This window comes from Chenopodium album, chromosome 11 (assembly GCF_948465745.1).
Source record: "Chenopodium album chromosome 11, dcCheAlbu1.1, whole genome shotgun sequence".
In the NCBI taxonomy this organism is placed as follows: Eukaryota; Viridiplantae; Streptophyta; class Magnoliopsida; order Caryophyllales; family Amaranthaceae; genus Chenopodium; species Chenopodium album.
In genome coordinates, this window is record NC_137844.1 from 9,482,090 (window position 1) to 9,505,125 (window position 23,036).

At 32.3% G+C, this 23,036-nt stretch overlaps 3 protein-coding genes across 3 annotated transcripts; 1 reads left to right on the forward strand and 2 right to left on the reverse strand.

Annotated features, from left to right (window-relative positions):
* Window positions 1–3,908: 3,908 nt before the first annotated feature.
* On the reverse strand, window positions 3,909–9,682 carry LOC145568512 (glycerophosphodiester phosphodiesterase GDPD6-like). Its single transcript, XM_081627937.1, has 8 exons — window positions 9,523–9,682; window positions 7,163–7,341; window positions 6,483–6,666; window positions 6,224–6,298; window positions 5,986–6,095; window positions 5,574–5,792; window positions 4,838–4,993; window positions 3,909–4,318 (listed from the first exon to the last, which is right to left on the reverse strand). Exons 1-8 carry the CDS (start codon window positions 9,533–9,535, stop codon window positions 4,127–4,129), a joined length of 1,128 nt encoding a protein of 375 aa, XP_081484063.1. The 5' UTR covers window positions 9,536–9,682; the 3' UTR covers window positions 3,909–4,126.
* A 6,378-nt stretch (window positions 9,683–16,060) lies between these two features.
* On the forward strand, window positions 16,061–18,554 carry LOC145567359 (uncharacterized). Its single transcript, XM_081626621.1, has 3 exons — window positions 16,061–16,281; window positions 17,950–18,029; window positions 18,110–18,554. The coding sequence occupies exons 1-3, from the start codon at window positions 16,141–16,143 to the stop codon at window positions 18,177–18,179; spliced, it is 291 nt and encodes a 96-aa protein (XP_081482747.1). The 5' UTR covers window positions 16,061–16,140; the 3' UTR covers window positions 18,180–18,554.
* Window positions 18,546–22,707, reverse strand: LOC145567358 (glycerophosphodiester phosphodiesterase GDPD6-like). The gene is made up of 8 exons (XM_081626620.1): window positions 22,499–22,707; window positions 21,738–21,916; window positions 21,057–21,240; window positions 20,855–20,929; window positions 20,657–20,766; window positions 19,681–19,899; window positions 19,429–19,584; window positions 18,546–19,037 (listed from the first exon to the last, which is right to left on the reverse strand). The coding sequence occupies exons 1-8, from the start codon at window positions 22,509–22,511 to the stop codon at window positions 18,855–18,857; spliced, it is 1,119 nt and encodes a 372-aa protein (XP_081482746.1). The 5' UTR covers window positions 22,512–22,707; the 3' UTR covers window positions 18,546–18,854.
* Between the last annotated feature and the right edge of the window lie 329 nt (window positions 22,708–23,036).

The following is a 23,036-nucleotide window of genomic DNA, read 5'->3' on the forward strand; positions in this document are numbered from 1 at the left end:
GGATCGGACACAACCAACCCTAATTTGATTTATTCGTTGATTTTCCAAAGTTAATCTAATTACTGATTTTAATTTGGAAATAAATCAACACAAATTGTAGTACAAAGTATATTTTTAATTTTATAGTGGACTGTGGTTTGAATTTTTGTATTCCAACCCACTTCAATTTACCCCAATCTAACTTGGCACAACCCGATCCACGACCCATCTAACCCGTTGACTAGGGTTGAGTAAAAATATTTGATCTAGTTGATGCAATTTGAAAATTTGACGATCCAATTCGAATTTTTGGGTACCCAATCTAGTTTTTTGAATTTACACATTTCAAATTGAATTTCGAAAAAAAAAAATATCAATTTTCAGGATTGAACGTGAATCGCCTTTTTCAGAAAATCTTATGAGCCAATCGCGAAAATGATATGATAATCTAATCCAAATATATTTTTAAATTGCACAACCCTACCGCTGACCCACCCAAATATTGAAAGTTCATTATTGTTCATACATAAGATTTAATTAACAATCACTAGGCATTCAAAAAGAATCAAAATATGGACAACTCAATTCACCTATAACACAACTCTAACCCAATTTAATCCAACCCAAAACTTGGACCATAGCAAGTGCTTGTCTTGGATCACCCAATCCCGAACCAAGACCCACCCTAACCTAGCCTTGGAGTGCTCAACCCACCTTGCTGGTTAGTTGTTGTCCATATAGTTTAAGTCTTGAATGGTTTGAATTTTTCTAGCATGGTCTAGTGCGTTTTACGTTTTTTTTTTATTTGGTCGGACTTTAATATTAATAAAAATTAGTATATTAATAAGAATAAAATGATGAAAAAAACCTAATTGACACATTTTTCTGTTTTTAATCGTCCTAAACTAATGGATCATTTTAGCACTTCATATTTTTTTCTCTTTACCTTTTCTTTCAAAGCAACACTCATACAACCATACTTTTTTCCTTTTTAAGAAAAACGCAGGGCTTATATACTCAGGTGTTGTTTGGTTGTCTTTAGTTTTTATGGGCACTTAAAATCCCCATGAATTTCCTTTTGGGAATGTTGTTTGGTTGACATTATTTATAAAAAACAAAATGGGGAAAACACAATTTATGGAATTTTCACTTCCCATAAAACATGGGAAGTTACTTATCCACCCCTCCCTTGGTCATTCACAATTTTTAGGATTACAAATTCCCACATGACAACCAAACGTATTTATGTAAATTCCTAGGATTTTTTATTTTTTATTTTTTTTTATTTTTATTTTTACAAAAATTCCTAGGAATTTTAATAAAGTAATTTCCCATGGGAATTCACTTCATACAACCATATTCATTGTCTTAACTTTCTTATTTTCTTGAAATTTTAGCCAATATGGCGTTGGCAGTTGAAATGGGACGAATGAAGTAAAAATCTAAGCTCTTGTTGTCGTTGTTGGTACCCCGGTTAACAATCATATAAATATGTCTTTTAGATTATAGATACATTGATGTGAATCTAGCAAATCTATACTAAAAGGCGTTCCTTGAACGGTGTCATGTGACACTCTTCAAAGTATATGTCATAATGTCACGTCATTATCCAAAGTATATACGCCACGTAAGCTAGCCACTTCATTTAACAAAATGAAATATGCCTCGAACAAGATTTGAACCCAAATATCCAATACATATAGGTAATAGATGTACCATCTCAACCAACTATTATTAATGTTTTAAGTTTCACATATATTCCTTGCATTTATTTAACTAAAATAGAGGTAATATAATTCATTTATTTTTCACAAGATTAGAATATAAATACATATGATTAAAAAAAAAAAAAAAAGTGACATCCGAGACAACGCCCAAACCACTACACACACTAACTATACAAATAGTCGAACATTATTGTCATATTAAAGCAAGAAGTACACAAACTAGCAACTTAGGGCAACACATGGAGTACAGGGTACACACTAGTTAGAATGTTGAAAAATGTCTTTTAAAGGGAAGGTTGTACACCCAAAATTTTCTTATAGTACGTAATATGTTTTTTGGTGTTTAGAGAGCCGGCAGGTGATGAGAATCGATCGCAAGATCTCTTGGAATCGGAAGATGAGCTCTAACCACTTGAGTTACCTCTCACTTTCATGGTACGTAAGATGTTATTTAGCATATTGTTGTTTGAATATGTACATGGTAAACCGTGCAAAAAGATAAATGAGACAAACGAAAAAGAATAAAGAGAGAGCTAAAAACGAGTACAATATATATGTATAAATTCAATCTTCTCCTTTCAATAATGTACTGTTCAATCTTCATCCCAATTAGGTTTTGTTCAATGTGATTGTTATCACAACCTTCAACCTTCGAAAATTTATAGAATATTTATGTACTTCATACGAAGCCAACATACATTGATACTTATACAATTTTCTACGGAGTAAAATATATCACAGTAGTGTCCCTATAAAAAAGATATGATATGATTTTACTTATTTTCAGTCTTTTTTTTTTAAACCTATGTAGTAGAATGTACCACTTCATCAATACATACTTACAGAGTAACCTTTTAACAAATCCGTTACTTTCGCTCTTCCCTTGTGGCCTTGTTGTTCTTTTTCCCTCCCTCTGCACTAATTCTTTCTACAAATTCTCTTTTCGTTTTCCAAGTTCAAGTACTATCCTTCTTCTCTTTTCATAAAGGACACCAATCTTTTATTTGGCCTGGACTCCTCTGGAGTCAGGGAAGAAAGGTGACAATTTGACAAATGGTAGATGTCCTACACTCCTACAAAAACAAAAGTATAATGCTCCCAGATACAAGTATTAACAAATTTCTTTACTTGTATTAGTTTTCTACATAGCTTTCCTGTTGACGTGGAACGGTGGAAATCATATAACTAATACATAAAGCTAAACTTTTAGTCCGGTCACGAAACAACGACATTTGACTTTTTAACTTTTTGCCAAGTGTCACACCACATAGGCAACAATTAAAAATAAATATGACATGTAAGATTTATTTGGATATATTTTTGTGAATAAAAAAGTTGTATTTTTTTTATTGGAAAATGCTACACATAACCTTTAGGGCTACATATAAGCATTAAAAATACTCTTGAAAACCGTTTAAATTTAGAGAATCATGACAAATTCACACTAATTGCACTGATCTACGCGTGTTTTTGTCATGAATTCCTAATTTTATACAATTTCCAAGAGTGTTTTTAATACTTATATATAGCCCTAACTCCTAAAGGCTATGTATAGCATTACCCTTTTTTATTAGGATAAAAACTTGGATAGATTTTGTAGGATAAAAAAAGTTAGTTTAGAATTTTATTTTCAATAAAAATTGGAAAGATTTATAGGATAAAATTGTTAGTTTAGAGCTTTTTTTTCTAATAAAATACCAATATTTCATAGGTACAAAATAAATTATAAGTTTAGCCAGACCACGAGACAATTACACTTAGCGTTTTTTCTCCATTGTCATGCCACGTAGAAAACAATTAAATAATTTATCATATAAATTTATTTTTATATTATATTTTTTTGGAGCATAGGAAGTAGTTCAAAACGTACAACAATCATTTTTAATATGTTCTACTCGATTGAAATAAAATACTTCACAATCTATATGATTTTATTACTGTATGTATCAATCGGGTCATGTAGCGGATCATTTCAAGTTGGGTCACTTCAGGTCACGAGTCAAGAATTTTCAACTCTAGCCCAAAGTTTCGGATTTGGGTCAACCCAACGAGCTTAGAATAATTTTTTAAAAAAAATTTTATTTTTGGCTAATGTTTAGAAATTTCTAATATTTCAATCTAACTTTGCTATTTGTTTCATATATAATTTTGAAATCGAACATTTTCACCAATATTATTGTTAGTCATTAAATGCCCACTATATAATTTAAATAGTTTTGATACTTAGATAAAAAGTTTATTAAACAATCCGGGCATCGCCCGGAGCATAATCTTGTTATATTATAGAGACAAAACATAAAGAAAAAAAGAACATAATTCACAATCATATAAGAATGGTGGCAGAACGCAAATAATAACTATAACTAGTTCCGCTGTTTGTAGAAACCTCAGCTCATGCAACGCGATGGTAATATTATTAATCATGGTTTTTTCACCATACCCGGAGAGAGAGGAGCGGTCCATTCTTGGAAGTTATGAAGGCTTCCTGTGAAATCAGTGAAGAGGCCATCCACCCCCATCTTGTTTATCCAGAAGTCAAATTCAATATAAGGATCTTGATGAAACTCGAAATGAATGGATTGGTACTCATTCTGAAAGGTATAAGGATGCACCTGGATGTAACAATGGGAAACAACTTAGCACAAAGTCCTTGATTGTGCAACTGAACAAGTACACACTAAATGTTTATTCAATTAGGTTTCGAGGTTGAAATCAGATAGCTGTTTGCTTGTTCCCCAAACATATACAGTAAGTGTATGTTCTCTTCAGCTTAATTTCAGTTTAGTTCAGTTCAGCTCTAATCAGTTTCTAATTTCCTTCTCTCATAAACAATTTAGTTCAGTTCTGTTCAATTCAATTCAATTCAGTAAATCAGAATAGGGCCTAACTTGGTTACATACAAGTGCGTCAAAATCTCATATTCCCAGGTGAGTCCAATAAGTCAACAGCCCAAAAATTACCACAACTAAAAGGGTTTCATGTGTTCATTAACTTCTTCATTTAAATCAGTCAAATTGAGAACTCTTTCATCACATAAACAACATGCTAAACAACATGAAGTTACATGTTCATGCCAAAAGCTACTGGATATGAAAATTTGGATGTTGAAAATCAAAAGAAGGATTACACACCTGAAGACCATGAGCATGTGCTCTGGCAACCAGATCAGTGGGGGGTTGCAGATGATTGTGTACTGCCGGAACCAATGTATCCTTCCCCGGCCCAATACCAACTACGTATTTTTTTATGTAGTCAAAGTAGGCATTCGAAGTGACTTCAAAGTAAGTCTGCAAATCATCAATTACATTTTGAAAACTACTCAGAAAATAAATGATCATGCATTGATCCACAATATATGCTAGCAGTTAAAGAAGCAACACAAGCAACTATTCGCTAACTACCAAGTTGATGAAAAAGAATTCACAGCAACAGCTAGTGTCTTGTTATCTTGTACGAAGTGCGTTGTTTAATTTAACTTGGTAGTTATTTATATCACAAGACACTATGTTCAGGTACTTGTCCTAAGAAGTGCATTTTCACTCTGTACAAAAAGATATGAATTTTTCCCAACCAAGTGGTAAAATAAGATACAATCGAATTTGTAGCACAGAAAGCCAAAAAAAATAAGCCAAAAATTCTGGCAATATATCTCATGATTTCTTGAATCTAACAAATTATAGTACAAACACTTTTCCTGTTGAGCATTTACAGCACAAATTTAATAAGCAAGGTTCAAGAAGGATCTTAACAAATGCAATATGTCATATCAATCTACTCTGTTAAATTTAGAAATTCTGGTAAACGTTGGTGGGAATTTATCCCTCGCCAACAAAAGAGGGAAAAGAAAATGGAAAGAAGGGTTATAACCTGGTTAGTATCTTCTGTTCGCGAAGTTGTGTTATCAATCAAGAAGATTTTGGGCAAGTCTGTCTTATTTGATATGTAGACAATTGATGATGGAGCAAATGATTGAATGAAACAAGGCTGTTTTAGCCAATCTTTAGATAAATATGAGCCATTGTAACCATACTTCTTCAGAGTGTCTACAAAAACATCCTCAAACTTCTTCCCATCTGGCCACTTCACCTGCAGAAAGCAAATTCATTATCCATCCTCAGCACAAATTAAGACAAAGAAACATATTTGTATAACGAATCTAGAGGGTAGGACATGTCACATACAAAATTATGCTCAACGATACTTCAGCAGAAATTTAAAATCCATATCAAAACCCTTTGCATGATTTTCAACTGATTAAATTTATACTGGAGAAACTTACATGTTTGTTGATGAATATGGGATTTTTTATCTCTGGATATATCCCGACAACTCTGGAAGCATTGAGAGCAATGGAGATGTACTCTTCAAAAGTAATAATAGGAAACTTTCCTGTATTACGTACATTGAGTATAATATGAAAGAAAGATAGAGAAGTCGATAATAAAGCAAAGGCAAATCACAGGAAGACAAAGAAAGTACTTGAAACATCATCAGAGAAACTATAATACCTAACTCACCATTATATTGTTGATCCCTGAATGGGAACCTCTGATTAACTCTCAAAGTTTGAAGTTCCTTCCATGTAAAATCAACTACATAAATAAAAGATATCAAGTCAGCAGAACAGTAATTTATAATTCAATATCATAATATTTTTAACAACACAGTGCACGACATGTAGCTAACCCCACTTATGAGATTAAGGCTTTATTGATTGACAGTGCACGACGTGAATCACATTGAATAAGAAAAGCTGAGAGTGGCAGAGTATCACACCAATGAAAAACTTAGTAACATTAAGTCCTTCGACCTCATAGGTCCTTTTGCGGTCTGCAAACTCCTTGTGCTCGACAATATTTGTTGTATTATCTAAATATACATCATGGTGACATACAAGTACACCATCTTTGGAAGATAGAATGTCTGTTTCTATGAAGTCTGCACCTTCTTTTATAGACCTCTGCCAAAAATAGCCAGCTGTTAGCTCCTGCTTTACCCATTGCTACAAACAGTCTAAACTCTAAAGTACAAGGTAGCACAATCTACATTGATGGAAAACATACTGATGTTTTAAGGGCATGAAGATTTCCAAGAATCTGGATGATATGAGATCTTTGAAATTATCACTTCAATTTCATATTAGTACATCAGACTTAATTGACGAGTATTTAGACAAAAAAAAAATTCATAACTTTTTGATGTGAAAATGAGAATTTGAACACACAAGTGAGAATCTAATATTAAAGAGCTCTAATTGCACATTTGCACTAATAAAGTAATGCTGCATCCTGTTAAAAGGGAATCATAATTGTGACAACTAGATAACTATATGGTTAAACAAGCACATAACTCCTTGAAACTATTCTAGCACTTATCCAAGTTTTATGATCATTCATACAATATGAGAAGAGAAAGAGATGAGATTTGTTCCCTAGAACCATAAAGAATGGACACACCAGATATGCAGCTGCAGTTTCCTCGGGTAATTCTCCATTGGAACCTCGATGTGCAAGGTTGTAAGGACGCGAAGTCTGCAAAGGCTGCTTCAGAGTCTTATGTTCTTTGTTAGGAAACAGATATGTACGTCTAGCACTACAGCAAACAAAGAATAGCAGAAGAGTAAACAGGATGGTACCTGCAAATTTTGAGACACAAACAAATGTTATTTACCGACTATTAAACTACAAACAAAAATACTTTTGATTTAGAAATAGGTAAACCAAAAGCGTATGAAACTAGCCTTTTAGAGCCTTGTAAAATGTACAACTATAAACTTTTGGAGAGGCACAGTACTTTAAGGTTTAGATATTTAAAGCAAGCTAGTTTGAGTCAGAAAGTTTAGAAGTGAGAGTAACTATCACACTGAGCAAGTGTTATCATGTTGATTATGACTAAAAACCTCTAAGACTCAAATATCATGGTCCCAATATAAATGCTTAATGCTACATTCTCAATTCTAACCTTTATCAATGAATCAATTCCATTAAAAAGGCCTCCTGAAAAATAATTGCATTGTTCCAGGCCACAAAAGAAATTTCAAAATCTAATCTAATCTAATATTCCAATTCTCTTTTACTTATGCCAATAATACCCTGCCACTTTGGTAAAGTTTCGGTACACCATTGCTAATTCATTTCGCCAATTGGTAGACATACTTCAATTATTATCAATTTATCACCAATATTGGCTTACTGGTTTGTTAATATTATCAATACGAAATTTCTGGAAAAGAAATCTAACTAAAATCAAAATAGGACGAGTTTACTTTGTCCTTGGGATAATATTAGCCCTCCCATATAATGCTGTTGGGAATAATTATGCTAATTTATCCCAGGAATCTCCTATTACTTAGAATGAAAACACAGAATAATTTTACATTCTCCATGGACATGAAATTTGTGGAAATAAAATGAGAAACAGAAGATAAAAACTGAAAATTTAACTCTACCAAAAGACAGTTATTTATCACAAAATAACTGTCTTATAATCTTATCCGAAATTATTAATTTAATCAATTAAAAAAGATAAAAAAAAAAATTAAATTAATATAATCGGCTATGTTAAACTGCTTAATTAACCGCACATGCTAAGAGCAAAGCCAATGATTGCCCAAATCAATGATGGTCATCAACTTTTTTTTATTAATATCACTCTTCCATCTCATCCATGCCAATCACCATGCCCATGTATACCCATTAGTTGCCCTCTAATTTTTTATGATCATAATATTCATCACCTATTAAGAAGATAAATAAAAACTGACAGCCTACTCATACCATGACAAATGGCACATACATATTGTTTACCCACCCGCCAATGGTCATGGCCATAACCTGGTCATTAGATTTCTCTCTCCTAAAGTAATCTTTCATTCTTTTGAGTGTTTTTTAAAACTCCCTCTGTTTCACTTTGTTAGTCTCGTATATTATTTTGGACGTTTTAAAATGATATACCCATATTGAGTATTTCCTAACATAATTATAGAGTGAATAATCTTCATAATTCTAATTGGTTAATATATCTGGTAGTGGATTGCTAACATGTCAAATCTTTCAATCAAAATTTATTATAGGCGATTTAATCATAGTAAATATACTAAAGATACCCAACAAATCTTAATCTTTCCACGTGACAGAATGTTTCCACTCTAAAACTCACAAATTGAAGACTTATACATAACATGGTTGACAATCTTGACATTGGTAACTCCAACACAAATTAATTAGACCAAATTAGGCCCTGTTCACTTCACCTTAAAAAAATAATATTCAATAAAATTAATTTCATTTCAGTAAAAATAATTTCAGTTTCGTAAAAATAAGTTCAGTTCAGCAAAAATAATTTTAGTTCAGTAAAAAAAATTTCAGATCGGTAAAATACAGTAAATGTAAAGAAGAAATATAATAGAGATTCAGCTAAAATAATTTCAGTTAAACAAAAATAATTTCAGTTCAGTAAAAATAATTTAAATTCAATAAAAATAATTTAAATTCAGCAAAAATAAGGTAAAGTGAACACTTGTTCCATTAACAAACCCCCTTTCTCCTAATAGAAGATTTTATTTTATTTTTTTTACAGAACCAAATAGAAGAATTTTAACTATTGTTAAGTATTCTACAGCATTAAACCCAAAAAAAAAAAAAAAAAAAAAAAAAAAAAAAAAAAAAAAATCTTCAACTGTCTTTTATAGAATGATCGAAGGAAAAAGGCTAAGGAAATTATTTAAGCAGGTGATTGATAACTGAAGAATTATAAGAGGAGGGAAAATAATGCAAAATACAAAAATTTGAAAAGTGTTGTTGGTGTTAGTACTTACATGGCGAAGTCATGGCATTGGCAAACTCTAATCCTCCAAACCTCAGTCCAGACTGCCAGCACTCTGAAACTGTGACTAAATAATTCTGATCGTAGTTTTCTTTTAAAAAAAATAATTAATTAATTCTGGTCGTAGTTTTCTTAAAAAAAAATAAATTACTCCGTAATTCTGGTCGTAGACCTCGTAGTTTTCTTAAAATAAAAATAAAAAATAAATTCTGATCGTAGTTTTCTTTAAAAAAAATTAATTAATTAATTCTGGTCATAATTAGTTAGTTACTTCAGTATCTACTTTGGACCATTTGGTCTACACTAGCCCAATTTTGACTTTTGAATTTGGAGATTGGTCTTATTTTGTTCATAGATAAGATGAATTAAGCATAAAAGAAGGACCTCTCGTTTTTCATATTTTTCACCGTTAAGTACCTCTTAATTTTTTTTCCACCTTTTTAAGGACATAACATTTACTTTTTTGATAACAATTAACAACAATTAACCCAAAGTAAGTTAAGCCTTGGTTAATTGAATACATATACCCTACGTTTTTCTTCCTCGCTATTTCTCTCTCCTCTTCCTAAACTCCTTCTCCTCTGTTTTTATTATTATTATTATTATTATTATTATTTTTTATTTATTTTTAATTCACAACTTTTTTTTCTTTATTTAAACTTTCAATCTTTCATTGCTTTATTTATGGGTAGCAAAATTTATTGCCCGTCTTCGATTCTTCAATGTTCATTAATAACTTTGCAATTCTTTCGACCGTTTGTAAACTAATTGAAAAAAAAATAATTATACGTAGTGCCGTAGTGGTATGATTCAAGTTCGTTGATGATTTTTAAAATGTTGTACGGTATATAATTACAAATTAAATCCCTTCTTCTCTGTTTATTTTTTTTTCCTCGAATTTTTTTATTTTTATTTATAATTTTCGATTTATAAATACTTTCAAAGGCGTAGTCGTCGAGGTCCTTGTTCTTCTTCTTCAATCAATAACTGGTACAATTTAGTTCAAGTTTTATTTATCCGATCTTAATTTAGGTCGAAATTTTTGTATTATGTTTTTTCATAATTTGGTTTCTTCGATCGATTTTGAGGTTTGTTTTTCTTGTTCAATATTGATTTTGTTTTCAATAGGATCTAAAACTCAAATTTGTATTTTTTTTTTTAGTTTATGTTTTTGTTATTTAATTTGATTCAATTAGTAATGGGTTAACATTCTATTTCTTTCTTTGATTTTGAAAATTAAATTTTATTTTTTAAATTCGTGTTATTACTTTGAGGTTAATTTTGGATTGAATTGAGTGTTGTTTTGATGGATCTGTGTGTATATTTGAGAGTGTTGCTTAGTACTAATTTTTTATTTATTTATAATTGATTTTTCCATCTCAAAAAAATAATGCAAATTAATCAGCTGAAAATTTGAGTCAAATATAATTAATTTCGATTAAATTCAATCACGCATGGATTATTAACTTGAAAGTTACAATATATTGAAACCAAAGTATTAAGTTTTTGATGAATTTAAATGCTCCCACTACTAAAATTTGGCCAATTTGCGACCGTTTTTCTACGACCGTCTTGAAAACGGTCGCAAATTTTCGCAGATTTGTGACCGTTTTTAAAGCGGTCGCAGATTTGCGACCGTTTTTGGGTCATAAAACGGTCGCAAAGGTATTTAAATAATTATTTAAAATAAAATATATGTCAAAAATTATTCAAAATAAAAATAATGCTGTTGCGACCGTTAGTAGCGGTCGCAAATTTCTACAATTGCGACCGTTTGAGGGTCGGTCGCAAAAGTTTTTTTTTTTTTAAAAAAAGATAATATAAAAGAGGGACACACCCTAACCCTAATGTTATGTACAGCCGCTCCACTTTCCCTCTCTCATTTTTTCATCTCTCTTTCTTCTCACGCCTCTTTCCTCTTCCCTCTCTCTCTTTCCTCTTCTTCTTTCCCTGATCTGCTTCCCCTTCTCCTTCTGTTTCATCTCCGATTTCTTTCCTCTTCTTTTTCCTCTCTCTCTCTCTTCTCAGCCGATCCTCTTCCTCCATTTTCCTTATCTCCACTCTATCCTTCTCACGCCCCTCCTCTTTTACTCTCATCTCCTAATTCTCTGAATTTCACTGCTGAAAATGAAGCAAAGCACTTGAGAATTGAAGAATAAGAAGCCAAAATCGCTGCTCATTCAAGCTTTGGCTCAATCGGAAGCTCCACCGTAACAAGACCTCCACCGTTACAAGAACGAGCCTAAGAGAAGTCAAGGTTTTCTAGATCTGATAATTTTTTTTTTTTTAAAAAAAACTTCTAGATCTGATATTTAATTTAGGTTATGTTGTTGATCTATATTTATTGTTTCTAATTTCAGATTATGTACAATTGTTTTATTGTAATTTTAGTTTTTAATTTTGAAAGATCTATAATATTGTTTTATTTCTGATTTGTGTTGTTTTATTGTAATTTTAGTTTATAATTTTTGAAAGATCTATGTTATTGTTTTATTTTTGATTTATGGGTAATTTTTTGTAATTTGCATAATTATTGTATAATTTTATTTCTGATTTTGTGGGTAATTTTCTTAATTTTTTTTTTAATTTTGTGGGCGGCGGTGGGGTGAGGTGGTTTCGGGTGAGCGGTGCTGGGCTGAGGTGGTTTCAGGTGAACGGCGATTGATTTACTAGTTAGGGTGGGGAGTTGTGGTGGGTAAAGGTGGTTTGGGTTGGCGGTGGGTTTTCGTGGTTAGGGTGGGCAGAAGTGGTGGGTAAAGGTGGTTTGGGTTGGCAGTGGTAGTGGGCAAAAGTGGTTTCAGTGGTGTGAGGCTAGATGCGTAGTACAGTAGCGTGATTTTTCTTTTTTTTTTTATTTTTTTTTAAAATTTTAGCGACGGCTTATGGCGGTCGCTAATTCTAAAAATTGCGACCGCTGATATTACCTGTCCCAATTTTTAATTTTTGCGACCGTTTTCTAAACAGTCGTTGAAAATAATAAAAACTGTCGCAAAAAATCTGCAACCGCCAAACAGTCGCAATAATGATTTTTGCGACCAGGTGAATTACGACCATCACCTTACGACCGTTGACGGTCGCAATTATTAGTTGCGACCGTTTTTACTATAATCTGCGACCGTCAAAGACGGTCGCAATTTGGCCGAATTTTAGTAGTGTCCAAGGACTTAACATTTGTATTTAAGGACTTAAGTTTTCAATTTGAAGGACTTCACTTTTTGGTTGGAGCTCACGTGGGTTAACTAATCGGAAAACTAACCACATGTCCTTAAAGGTGAAAAAATAAGTAGGAGGTCCTTCCTTTATGCTTAACTCTAGATAAGATGAAGGTCTAGTTTATCTATGTGACTAACAAATTTTTTTTATTTTTTAATCAAATAGCAAAATCATAAATTAAATCACAAAAAAGTGATTTTTGCTATGATTTTGTACAACTAAAGTAGCAACTAGGAATGGCAATGGGTCCAAGATCCGACCCAAACCCGCTTAAATCTGAGTCACTTGACCCATACTTTAAAGCATGGGTCCTAAAATTTTAGACTCGAGCGATGGATCTAGGTCGGATTTGGGTCTAAGTGCAATTGGTCGGGTCTGGTTTTGGGTTTGAAAAGTTCAGACCCAGATTCGACTCATATATATATATATATATATATATATATATATATATATATATATATATATATATATATATATATATATATATATATATATATAATTAAGGGCCTGTTCTTTTCAGCTTAATTTCAGTTTAGTTTAATTCAGCTCAATTCAGCTCCAATCAGTTCAGTTCATCTTAGTTCAGTAAATCAGAACATGCCTTAAATAAGTCATAAGTTATCTAATCTAAAGAGTCGGATTACTCTTGGAGCTTTTTGAGAAGTGGCGGCTGTAGTTTAGAGTGACATAAACAAGTTTTAAGTTTTAACCAAGAGTTGTTTCTCTAAGGGCTTTTTATCTTTCCCTTCCCCATTGTTTTTCCATTAACGATAAGAATTTCCCCACTACTAAGATGCCGATCTCCAATTCTCTCACTAATGGTGAAGCAAGAAGTTTAGAAATTCATGGAAGGTGTGCAAAAAGCTAATGATTTTTTTTCTTTTTTTGCACAAATATCAAAGCAATTTAATTACTCCATTGTCATTAGATATAATTTAGGTGATAAACTTTCTGTCATTATTTAACATTATGATTATTTAACCATCTAAGCCAATTACCAACCACGTTATCAATATTAAAAAAAAAAGTATATAAGTGAAAAACATAAGGTTCAATTTTTAAAAAAAATAATTAAGATACTCAAATAATAAACTTAATAAGTATTCAATGCAACTATTACCTCATACCTCTTGAGGACGAAAGGGCGAACAAATTCACCTATATGAGTATAATACATAAAAACTACAAAGTATAAAACAATAATATATAACGTATGACCCAGGGCATCGCCCGAGCTAAACACTAGTTAGGGTTGATAAACCAAAAATATAATTAGTACTCGGGCTCCGTTCACTTCACCTTATTTTTGCTGAACTGAAATTATTTTTACTGAATTGAAATTAATTTTACTGAACTAAAATTATTTTTACTAAACTGAAATTAAGTTTACTGAACTGAAATTATTTTTACTGGTTTTCTATTATATTTTTTCTTTAAAATTACTGATTTTTACAAAACTGAAATAAATTTTACTGAAATGAAATTATTTTTACTGAACTGAATTTATTTTTACTGAACTGAACTTAATTTTACTAAACTAAACTTATTTTTACTGAATTTAAATTATTTTTACTGAATATTATTTTTATAAGGTGAAGTGAACATGGCCTCGCTCAGTTTGAGGGTTACATTTGCTATTATAAGCATTTCCTTTTAAGGGTTACATTTCAATTATTTTCAGATTATGTAAATATATATTTTTTTACCTACTTAGGTTTTGTTTATTTCACCTTAAAAAAAATAATATTAAGTAAAAATAAGTTCAGTTTAGTAACAATAAGTCCAGTTCAGTAAAAATAATTTCAATTTAGTAAAAATAAGTTTAGTTCAGTAAAAAATAATTTCAGTTCAGTAAAAATAAGTTAAGTTTAGTAGAATTTAGTACCTATAAAAAAGAAATACAAGGGCCCGTTCCCTTCACCTTATTTTTGCTGAACTGAAATTATTTTTACTGAAACAAAATTATATTTGCTAAACTGAAATTATTTTTACTGAACTTAAATTAATTTTACTAAACTGAAATTATTTTTGCTGAACTGAAATTATTTTTACTAATTTTCTATTATATATTTTTTTAAGAGGACTAAATTTTACTGAACTGAACTTATTTTTACTGAACTGAAATTAATTTTACTGAGCTGAACTTATTTTTAATTGTTATTTCAGTAAAAATAATTTCAGTTTATAAAAAAAAAAAAAAAAAGATAAAGTGTGTTTAAAAAAAAAAAAAAGTTTGAGTGAATGGAACCTTACATTTATTATTAATTTTTAAATAAATTTTCCAAGCTACGTAAAATCACCACCAAATATAGGAAAATTTGTGTAGAACTACCCGGAAGATAGGGTGTTTTGTGAAGAACTACCCATTTTTTTATTTGTTTACAACTACCCGGAAGATGGAAAATGTTTGGGTAGCACTACCCAATAACGTTTTCCGTCCATTTTACACGTTAGTGGGGCCCACTTTTAACCTTTCCCACCCAATTTACTCCCCCCCCCCCAACTACCTTTTCTCTCTCCTCTTCAATTCCTTCTTAATTTTCCCTCCCTTCTTACTAAAAAATTTAGATTCAAGTAAGTGAACACAAATTCAGGTAATCTTTCACAATTTAGTACTAATTAATTGCTTTTCGCATTTGTTTACAAGTTTTAGAAGAATGCAATTAAAAGAATTAGGCTTTAAATTTCTGATTCAAATTAGGGTTTATGAGTTCGATCAAATTTGGGGGTTTTGATTTTTAGGGTTTAGGAATTCAATTGAGTCTTTGATTTGGGTTATTTTGGGTTACAGATTGAGTTGTGAAGCATTTTTAAGTACTTTATATTACTAATTGACATTGTAATTGGTAGGATGTCGAGTTCATCATACCACTCCTTTATGAATTTTCATCCAAACAAGTGCAATTGTGGCATCCCACCAAAATTGAAGACGTCATGGAACACAAAAAAACCTGGGAGAAGATTTTTGGCTTGTAAATTCTATGATGCTCCATCTGGTAGAAGAGGATGCAAATTTTTCAAATTGATTTTACCGGAAGTCTTGGGAGAATTTGAAGGTCAATTGAAGAGAGTAAAAGAAGAGAATGAAGGAAGAGGGTGGAGTAATAATGGAGGGAAATTAAAAGAGGAGAGAGAAAAGGTAGGCGGGGGGAGTAAATTAGGTGGGAAAGGTTAAAAGTGGGTACCACTAACGTGTAAAATGGACGGAAAACGTTATTGGGTAGTGCTACCCAAACGTTTTCCATCTTCCGGGTAGTTGTAAACAAATAAAAAAAAATGAATAGTTCTTCACAAAACACCCTATCTTCGGATAGTTCTACACAAATTTTCCCCAAATATAACTTCTTCCGGGAATATCAAAGTCATCCCTATTTGAAAAAAGTCTCTGAGAATTGCGATGAGTACAAGTGAATCACCGGCGCCGTCGTCATCACCGTCGCCGGTGCGGCGGCGGGAGAGCCCATGGGGCGTTTCAGGGGGCGATCACCGCCAACCCAAGCCCCACCGCTGCAACGACCGAGCCGAAGATGTTATTCAGGTCTTTCTCTTTCCTTCTTCTCTTACAATTTTCCCTTCTCTTCCCCTTTTTCCTAAAACCCTAATCTTGCTCTCTTTTTTGCAAACTACCCCTTTTTCATGGAACCATTACTGCAATTCATTCTGCTACATTCTTGTGGAATGGGATTCCAACTATAATTGTAGGTGGAATGGAAGATTAGGGTTCTCTTCTTAGATAATTTATTCAATTTGGTGTAGATTTCAGAATGATTCTGGGTTTATTATGCTATTGTTAGTAAATTAATATAGTTAATTTGACTGTTGTCTAGTTTCCTGATCAAATGCTGAAATTTTTTTGAGTTTTAGTTAAATCAATTTTCATACTAATCTTGAAAATTATGTGGGCTTAGTTCCATATACCTCTCCACAAGTGTTTTTGGTCTAATTCTCTAGGCTATGTAGATAGTATGTGCTTATCCCCTCGAAAACAATGTGCCGTTTTCTTACTTTGTGGTAAGTGGTGATGAATGATAAATGATAAATGGGAAGTTGCTAGTTATGGGTGTTGCTATAGGGAGGTTTAAAGAGTGGAAGGAATTGGAAATCGGTAATATTCGAAGGTATGATCATGGAAATGTAAGGTACTGAGTAGCAATGTGAATGTGCTTTCTTGTGGATTTTAATAGAAAGCTCATCTGGATATAGCAGGCGACGTTAAAAATGCGATCCCAATATTTTTTCCATAGTGTCTTTTCAGCAAGCTGCATCCATGATAGATAGCTTCTTTAGGTTTAAAAAAACTTGCTGATCCAAAGACTAAAAATCAATGAGGTTTGAACTTGTTATGCTTGAAAATTAATCTTAAATTACTGAAGTATACATTGGTTTTATATTGGATAATTTTATTTTTTCAATAATAGGAGCTTTTTCTACCCAGTGCAAACGTCACTGTAAGCCTAATTTGGATTTGGCGAGCCTAATTTGAAAGCTGTAATATAAGTTAAACCTGGTTACATTGCTTTGGATCTGGTTTGTAAGTGCCATAAGTGGAGGAACCATTATTTTCCACTCATTTGTCAAAATTGGGCTGTCTTGAGTTATTTTTGATTCCTCATGCTTTCAAAATTGGGCTGTCTTGAGTGTTATTTTCGATTCCTCATGCTTTCAACCTAAGTTATTTAACTTATTTTTGGTAGCACTTACCTGGTTTCTTATTTTTTCTTACTCATGATGAGTGAACATTCGGAGTATATTTGTTTAGGAACTTCATTTTAAATACTAAGTCTTTGCTAAATTGAAGCATTTACTAGTTTAGTGCATACGGAAATGAATTCAATAGCATTGTCTTAAAAATATTTATGTGATAAAATGATGATTTGGTAGACTGTTGAGGTTGAGGGTGTCTGCTTACTCTCCCATGATAGAACTACCTCCCTTGGGACTTGGCTGTGTATAACCCTTGACTGCTCAAGTGATAACTTCTATCTATTCCTTGGTCGATTTAAGTGCAGGGAAATAGTTAGAATGAAAGACTCTGACAGTTTTTTAGTGGATATCGAGAAGCTCTGGATACTGGTGTCTGGAGATCTTCTGATCCTCATGATGCCTGAAGTGATTATGTTTGATGTTGGGAAGTCCAATTTGAGAAATACGAAGTACAAATTTTTGCCCTGGCACTGTTTAACAGACCATTCTTTGATTGTTGTAGGCTTGTTTTGAAGGAAACCCATTCAAGACTGTTCCAGGTCCTTTCAAGCTTTTCTACCGATGCATGCGCTCAAAACCTGGGTAAGCTTTCTCTTGTTTACTTCCGTTAGTAGATAATTCCATTGCGTTCTTCTAGAGATTACCTTGTTATTTTAATGCAGGGAGGAGCCAACAGAGCCTTTCTACTACTTGGAGCTAGATCCACCCAGGAGAGAAGTACAACTTGAGTGAAATTTTCAGTAAATTTCTCAATTATTTAGACAAAAAGGGGTATTATTTTGGGGTTTTCCTGATATCTGAACCTGGAGTGTTATGAATGATGACCATATATGCATCATACACTAGAATTGCTCTCCTTGTTATAAATGAAGAAATACCACTTCATATCATTTCCTTTTTGTTTGTTCTTTGAAATTTTAGTTAGGGTTGCCCTGTTAATTTTCACAACTTGCCTTGTGATCACTCGCTAATAATATCATGTACACATATTCATTCTGTTGCTAGCACAATTTGTCCAGGGTCTGTGTTGTATACACTCCTCTGTGCGTCTGTGTTTGTATGTGTGTGTCAACATATATAAAATGGTACACAACCGACTGTTGCAAATACGTTACGGAGTACCTTAATAGGGTATCTCCTTTGGAAATTTGACTATTTGAGCGAATGTATCAAAAACCACAAGATAGAACAGAAATCATATACAAAGTACTAAATATTTACTCCGTATTACTCTTTTATATTTATTTATTTATATTCAAAAATCATATATGGAGTACTAAATTTTTGCAAACACCACAAATTTTTGATGAAAACTCAATAGTGGAAGAATTTAACATAATGAAACTGTTACAACTCTCTTTCTAATTGTATACTGGTCGACACCAAAAGAATGGATGGTGAATAAAATCATTTATCACTAATGGAGAAAGGAGAGGTCCATTCCTGGAAGTTGTGAAGGCTGCCAGTGAAGTCGGTGAATAGGCCATCGACTCCTATCTTGTTTATCCAGAAATCATATTCGATGTATGGATCTTGATGGAAGTCGAAGTGCAGAAATTGGTTCTCGTTCCTGTAGGTGTAAGGATGGACCTGTATTACAACTCATTAATAACCCTTCAAATCAAAGTGATATCAGTAACGGGCAAATTCTAAACAAAATGTGTATTAATCTTCCAAAGAACAAAAACTCACTATTTCACAAAGGAGAATACAATTCCTAACTTAATACTATCGCGACTAGTAAATTTAATACTCATGCTTTGTACTTATCCGTCCGTAGTGGAGCATATTAAGGTTCTTTGAAGTTTCGTTGTGAGGGGAATTAGATTATACAGTTTCATTGTGAGGCTAATGTTTCCAACAATTCAACTCAACTTAAAACTAGTCCCAGTCAGTTTACAGTCTAATTTAAAAGATTAATCGGTCTATAATCAAACAATAACTGATTTGATTAATCGGTCTATATCTTTGGTATAGATACCTGCAAGTCACGAGCATGTGCTCTGGCAACTAGATCCGAAGGTGCTTGGATATAATTATTTACCACTGGAACCAATGTATCTTTCCAAGGTCCAATGCCAACAACATATGATTTGATGTAGTCTAAATAAGCATCTGAAGTGATTTCCGAGTAAGTCTGCACAAATGCTCCATATTAGAACCAATACGAGAAATGGTGAATGATGGAAGATTACTAATGGTGTTATCTGGAAATAAGACAGTAGCAGATGACCTGGTTGGTATCTTGAGTTAACACAGTTACATCATCAATCAAGAAGATTTTGGGCAGATCTGTTTGATTTGATACATGCACAATTGAACTTGGAGCAAATGATTGGATAAAACAAGGCTGTTTTAGCCAATCTTTTGACAAATATGAACCTTTGTAACCATACTTCTTCAGGGTCTCCACAAAGACATCCTCAAAAATCTTGCCATTAGGCCACTTCACCTGCAGAACAAAATTATACAAGAAGACGATTACTCTTTATTGTATGAGCAAAAACATTACAAGCAATCTTGACGATGAATATTTCTTAGTGCATGCCAAAGACCAATAGGAATATAGTATAGTCTTGCAACATTTGTTTGGTTACCTGTATATTGTCATATGCGATATTTTATTAAACCCATGAAAGCAGAGAGATAGCAAAACAGAACTATGTGCTTGTGTCAGGCTCGGCTAACTTATATGATATGAGTGCTTGAGGTGAAATGAAGAATCCGAGCAACAGATGAACAAATCAATCAATCAATCAAAGCCTTAATCCCATAAGTGGCATTAAAAGAACCTTTCAAACATCAACACAATAAACAGCATCCTAGCACTAAGTTGAAGTGTACTTAGATGCTGTACATGCATATGGATATACAACTAGAAGTCTTTACAGTCAGAAATATAACTGTTATTTTCATAACTACATATACCACCATGTGAACCACTTCAAAGATGGATCTGAAATAAGAAGAGACCCCCACAGATATTGGGGATCTATTTTGACCGAAAATGCTTGGCTGATTCATTTGATATTAGATATTTTAGCTTGGCCAGTTGACATACTGAAAGGTGCCTGACTTGGCTGGTAAGTTTTTCCGTTTCATCCATTATAAGTAAAGTTCTAGTATTCGTGACTGCTGACATGTCAACATGTTGGAAACACATTTGTGGCAGTAGAAAATGCAGACTCGATACAAGTAAATTTACTTACATGCTCATTGATAAACACGGGGCTTTTCATCTCTGGATATATCCCAACAACTCTAGAAGCATCAAGAGCAATAGATATGTACTCTTCAAAAGTAATGATAGGGGATTTTCCTGTAATACAATGGCATACAATGAAAAAATTTCTTAATTTACAAACCAGTTGCTTTCATTACCGCTCTAATCCAGGAATCGTACTTACCATTGTATTGCTGATCCCTGAACAAATATCTTTGCTTAGTTCTCAAAGTTTGTAGTTCCTTCCATGTGAAATCAACTAAACATGGAAAAATATTATTTTAGGAAGACAATTAATCACAAGCAAGTTGACATAAATTTTCAACAGATAAAAGAGAAGAAATTTAAGATGGGTTGAAGACTCCAATCCGGTAAGGACATCATACCAGTGAAGAATCCAGTGATGTTGCCTCCTTCAACCTCATATGTTCTTTTGCGATCAGCAAACTCCTTGTGGTCAGCAATATCGGTAGTCACATCAAGATTAACATCGTGATGACATATAAGCACACCATCCTTTGTGGCTATGATGTCTGTTTCTATGAAATCTGCACCTTCTTCTATAGCTCTCTGCCAAGGACAATAGCCTTTAATCCCCACTTTTTTCTTGTTACATGGTAAACTAAACATTCACACGCAATGATCTATGTCATGAGAACTTAAACCAAATAACACTTCGAATTCATACAAGATTACCTTGGATCAGAATAACATGAAATGAAATTAAAAAAAAAAATTATATTATCATGTCATCACAGAAAATAAATTAGACCACAATTCAAGTTTGCAATAACAGCACATAGCAAAATATGTACTCAAACTACACACAAACAGATGCTGTTGCTATACAACAGACAACAATTGTTTCATTGACTTGCTGTTGTAATCTTCTCTGACACGATAACAAATCGATTAAGATGCAAGATTATACTGTTAACAAAGTAATTCAACAAAACAATCCAGGCACGCAACAGCATACCGTGAAACTGAAAGCACATTAGAATTTAAGCTAGTCTACATCAGCAAAAAGCACATGAAATTCTCCTTGAATATAAATTGAAACACACCAGATATGCAGCAGAAGTTTCTTCAGGAAATTCTCCATTAGAACCTCGATGTGCAACGTTATACGGACGTGAAGTTTGCAAGGGCTGCTTGGCACCTTTATGCTCTTTGCTTGGAAGCTGATATATAGGCCTAGCACTACAGCTTACAAAGAGTAGCAAAAGAGTAAAAGGGACAACACCTGCATATAATTAACATATGCATCAAGTATCTTTGATCAGCCAACAATAACATGAATTCACCATTAGCCACCTCACAAAATTCATAAAAATCATATCTTTTGTAAGGAAACAGAAAATATCAGGAAAATCAAACAAATTTTGTTTTGATGCTTTCATTGATCTTGTTGGTATATTTTTAGTATCAAGAACATGAATAATTTACTGATCATAATCAAAATCATTATACAAAGTTCAGAAAAACTTTCTGCAAATATTACAACTCAATTTATGTGAATTTCACACAATTTGACATATATCACATTAAAAAAAATGAATTGTTGCCAAAATTATAACTTTGCTCAGTTTGAATTGTAATTGTATCAATGAAACAAATTAAATTAGGAAGAATAACAAACGAAATTCATACCCACCATACTTATTTATTCAAATTAAAATCCAACAACTTCGGAAACAAGATGATCAATTACATTCAATAATTAACTAAAACCCACCAAATATAATTAAAGATTGATGCGTATAAATCATGAAAATCAACAAAATAAAATCAATTAAAAGATTTGGGTGATTAAAATTTTACTTACAGAGCTTAGTCATGATATAATTGCCCCTTATCTCTTTTTTTCTCTCTCTTATTCAAGTTTGTATGGCATTTATAGAGAATTAAGAAATTCAAGTTGAAATATAATACGATCACTATTCATAAATAAATTCAAAATTTTTAATTTTCTTTTTTTTTTGGACAATAAAATAAGCTTAATAAGGTGATAATAATGCAGTATATTTTTTAATTATTTTTTTTGAATAATATAATAATACGCTTAATAAGGTGATAATATTGTTAGCTTTAAAGAATCGATAATGATTAATATCAGAATCCCGAGCATCACTCAATCTAAACTTAGAATATTCTATCAAAATTATGAAGTCTTGTAGAGAGCAAGTTTAGTCCCAAATCTTAAATTTGGAGGTGATATTATCAATTTGAGTTTTAAGACTTATGCTTAAAACTTTTTTCAATTTTCTTCTTAAATCTCAAGCAAGTCTCAAGTTGAGTCTTGAAATTTCAAGACTCAACTTAAGAGTTGAGATTGGGACCCACTTCACTTTTATTTTTATTAT